The 4502-nt window shown below is 29.8% G+C and overlaps 1 protein-coding gene across 1 annotated transcript; it reads right to left on the reverse strand.

Annotated features, from left to right (window-relative positions):
* On the reverse strand, positions 1-1507 carry LOC131180273 (short chain aldehyde dehydrogenase 1-like). Its single transcript, XM_058147875.1, has 2 exons — positions 1443-1507; positions 1-966 (listed from the first exon to the last, which is right to left on the reverse strand). Exons 1-2 carry the CDS (start codon positions 1478-1480, stop codon positions 165-167), a joined length of 840 nt encoding a protein of 279 aa, XP_058003858.1. The 5' UTR covers positions 1481-1507; the 3' UTR covers positions 1-164.
* Between the last annotated feature and the right edge of the window lie 2995 nt (positions 1508-4502).

Below are 4502 nucleotides of genomic sequence, written 5' to 3' on the forward strand. Positions count from 1 at the left end.
TGGCCATGAAAACAAGCCCTTATGTACTGGCACCAACTTATAATCTCCATTACAAGTATCATGTCATTAAGAATACAGGATCTGTCATAAACAGCCTGAATCATTATAAAGAGCAGAAAGAGCCCCGACTTATTTGAAATTTCATGGATAAGAGACCACTTATCTTAAGCAAATAGGCTTTTCATTGCCATTCCGAAGGAAGGGTTTGTGAGACCATAGCCTCCATCAACTACCAAGTTCATCCCACTGACATACTTAGACTCGTCACTCGCTAGGTACAAGGCTGCCTGTGCAATATCTTCTGGTTCCAATATTACTTCTTTCAAATTTGCAGTTGAAGAAATAAACTCTTCAGCCTCCCTCTTCCCCATCTTGAAACCATTTGTTAACATTGGGGTTGCAACAGCGTATGGAGAAATACTATTAACCCTTATCCCATACTGTCCTAACTCCACGCACAGGTTCTTGGCTAGCCCTACAACTGCATGTTTTGATGTTGTATAGGCATGTAATGTAGTATCCACGCAACATACTGAGGCTAGACTTGAAGTAAATAGTATGCAGCCTTTCTTGGCTGGGATCATTGCTCTGGCCGCATGCTTGGCACCCAAGAAGGCACCAAACACATTGACATCTATTACTCTCTTAAAATTTTCATTACTACAAGCCAATATTCCTGATTCTGCTTCACCCCCAATCCCAGCATTGTTGAACATTATATCGAGCTTTCCATACCTGGAGACGGCAGTATCCACAGCATTTTGGACATCAGAGTCAGAAGTCACATCACAGTGGACATAAGAGATGATATCTTCTCGGAAACCAAATTCTTGACAGAGCGACTTCCCAAGATCATCTTGAACATCTGCAATGAGTACCTTTGCTCCATGTTGGACAAACAGCCTAGCGGTGTACTCTCCTATTCCACTTGCACCACCGGTTATCAATGCTACCTTGCCTTCTAGCCTGCAAAAATGGCAGGTTGCAAAGAATTGTGGAGAAACTGACCTTCACTTATAAACTAACTAATTTCCGGGGGGTGACCCATGATAAAGATAACAGCAAGGTTATTATCTCAGCAACTATATATGAAGTTTAGAATAGACAATTTATCAAAGAGAGTATAGGAAAGGGAATTACAAGTCAGAACATGATACTTCATTCAGATAGAAACCTCCTTTTATACATAAATATCAGCATAAGTAGTTCCACTATAAGAACAGAGTGTCTGAAAATCTGCATAATCCTTGAACATCAATGCACATCTACCCACAACATTAACGAACAATTGATAAATATCAAGGTTTCTGATTCGTTACTTTCGAATATGTTTATGAGTGCATTTGTTTTGGGGAAATTAACATTAACTTATTTCTAAGCTATGAAAAAGGCATTCGTAAGAGAATTCATTCATGAAAAAAGTTGAGAAGTGATTTAATTACCTTCTTGTGATGGATTTTGCTGAAATGCTGGAACTCATTTTTTCCAGGAGTTGATGAACACTGAACATGCACTGATACCTTCATTATAAATTACACCCTTACAAGTGAAGAACAATTTTTAATTAATTGATTCTCCAATCTCTATCCTTGCTCGTATTGCGTGTGTTGCTTGGAAATTGATGATTTGAACATTTTGGCTTGGCTAGCACTAATTACCAGGGCATCTTGGCTTACGTTATTGACTTCTCTTTTCTCTATGCAATACACCAGTGTTATTAGACCCCTTCAAAGATGCTTAAACATACAATCTCCATTATACTACTTAACATTAAGCATATAACATCTATCATAAAAAATTATAAAGAAAAAGTATCGAACTTTAATTCAGTGATACTGGTGTCATCTACATGATTATGAGACTTCGAATTGAAGTTCCAGCCTGAGTATGCAGCCTTTCTTGCGGCTGGGATCATCACTCTGGTAGCACGCTTGGCAGCCAAGAAAAACACCAAGCACATTGACGCCTATTACTCTCTTAAAATTTTTCATTGCTACCAGCCAAGATTCCCGATTCTGCAAAGCCCCCAATTTCACCATTTTTCCAATAAAATGATTCCTCATCAATAAATTATTCTATATAAATATTAAATTGCTTATTTAAAATTCATCAAGTGGCATTTGATTATCTATATTGAATAATATATTGTAATTGGATATTATATTAACTTTTTAAATATATGTTTACTCTATTTAACTCGCATTGAATTAAATTATCTATAAAATTGAGAGTTTAATAATGATTAATGCAATAATTTATTTGTATCGATCTGATGAAGCTAAAATTTAATTTGAAAATTAATTATATTAACAGGTTTTTCAAAAAGAATTAATATTTTAATTCAAAATACTCGCAAAATTAACTAAAAATTTTTCCTACGTAACAACTTAATAGATAATTCAATTTGAACAACAATTTAAAATGATTCAATCCAGATCTTTCTAAAAATCAATGAAATTTAAGTGATTTATATTTTAAAATAATTTCGAATATTTCCAATTCAATCTTTAATTAATACAATTCTACATTTTTTTTATTAATAACATATTTTGAATCGCCCTTTTTTTCAACTTTTCATATATATATTTCTTAGTATTTTTTTATTATAAATTGTCCATAAAAATTCCAATTAAAACTAATATTAGAGGATAGTGTATCAGGTTATATTAGAGAGAGAGTGACTCATTCGCTAGGCATTGCTCTATTTCATTACTCTTAGAATACGTTTTGTAAGTCGCTATTTAATTTGAGTGTTGGAGTTATTACCAGTAGACTGCCAAACTCATTTTCTTTATGATTTCAGATAATTCAGAATCTAATAACATTTATTGGGTGACCAAAAATACCAGGCAACGTCAATATATATAACCATTTTTTTTTTTGGAATGTTGTTTTTGTCTTCTAATTTTCTGTTCAAATCATTCCAATAATGCTGCAGTTATTATTAATAGAAAACCATCTGACCATAAAAGGTTAATATAAAATGTTTTAAAATATTCGAGAACCTGCAATCAACCTCAGCTTGGCTCTGCCCATGGCTTGGTTTTGAGCCCATTTTGAGTCGGAATCGAAGTTTCAGTCTGCGGTCGAGAGAGGTTTTGAACTAAATTGACGAGATGCATATTTGTAAGGGTATGAATAATTCTAGTTGGATTTTAAACCAACTTCAATCTAGCTTCGATTCACATCTTCATCAAATCTACATTAATTTAGTGGTATTTTTTTTATAAAAAATAAAGATTTTATTAATTTAAAATAAATTATTCATAAAAATAATTATAATTATCATAATTTGAAAGCTGATCGTGCTGACAGAATATTTAAATTAATTATTTGATAAAAAGTTACTCCACTAAATGGTAATTCATTATTTTTCGACTCTAATATTTTTATACGAGTCCGATATGATAATTATCAAATTTTAATCTTTTACTAAAGAAAAAATTTATACATTATATTATTACACTTTTACCTAAATAACAAAATATTATATCTAACAACTTCCTTGTATGGAAATATAACAAATCTTTATAAGTCACAAAGGAGAAGACAATAAATTCTTACAAATGGAAAACAAAATCTCAACATCTATTAATAAGAATATATTTAAGTGTAAATATAAATATATTCTAAAAGAATATAAATTTAAAAATTATTTGAAAAATATAATACAAAATATCGAAAAAGAAGATGAGGGGGAGTAAGCAACACGAATAGATGGGCCACTCGGAAAAACTCATGAAAAAGTTAAAAGGAAATTTATGAGAGCAGCTAATTTTGTGTTATTTAAATTATCTAGTACAATATTTTATTGCTTAAAATAAGAATTTTTAAAATAATTCAATTCAATTGATTATTTTTTTGTCAATTTTAATATTTGAAAGTCTATTATATAAAAAAATTTAATTTATTTTAATTTAAAAAAATATTTTAAAAAAAAATAGAAATCATTTTAAAAAAGAATATGATTATAGGAGAATTAAATTGAATCCTTTCCTTTTAATTTATTAGATAAAAGATAAATTATAAATAAATTCTTAAAGTTTAATAAAACTCATAAATTAATTTTTTTTATGTAAATTTGATAACAATTTGATCCTTAATTTTTTTTAACAATTTAATCATGACATTTTACTTTTATTAACTAATTAATCCCTAAAATTCACTAATCATAATTCGAGACTAATTTATTAATAATAATAAAATATGAGAATCAAATTATTAACAAAAATAAAATTTAAAGATGAAATTATTATTATTAAATTTACATTAAAAGCTAATTCATAAATTTCGTTAAATCTCAAATACGTCGCTATAATTTACTTTTGAATAAAGTTTGAAAACTTTGTTAAGGATCCCTTTCTGTCATTAATTGGTTCTCCAACGCGTCGAGTGTACATGTCGCTTGGCAATTGAGTAACTTTTTTTTTCAGGTGTTGAATCCTGTATTGCTTTTGGGTTGGTCTGCCAAGTTAATTTTTTTTTAATAAAGTAATCTCTGC

Source organism: Hevea brasiliensis, chromosome 5 (assembly GCF_030052815.1).
Source record: "Hevea brasiliensis isolate MT/VB/25A 57/8 chromosome 5, ASM3005281v1, whole genome shotgun sequence".
NCBI classification, from domain to species: domain Eukaryota; kingdom Viridiplantae; phylum Streptophyta; class Magnoliopsida; order Malpighiales; family Euphorbiaceae; genus Hevea; species Hevea brasiliensis.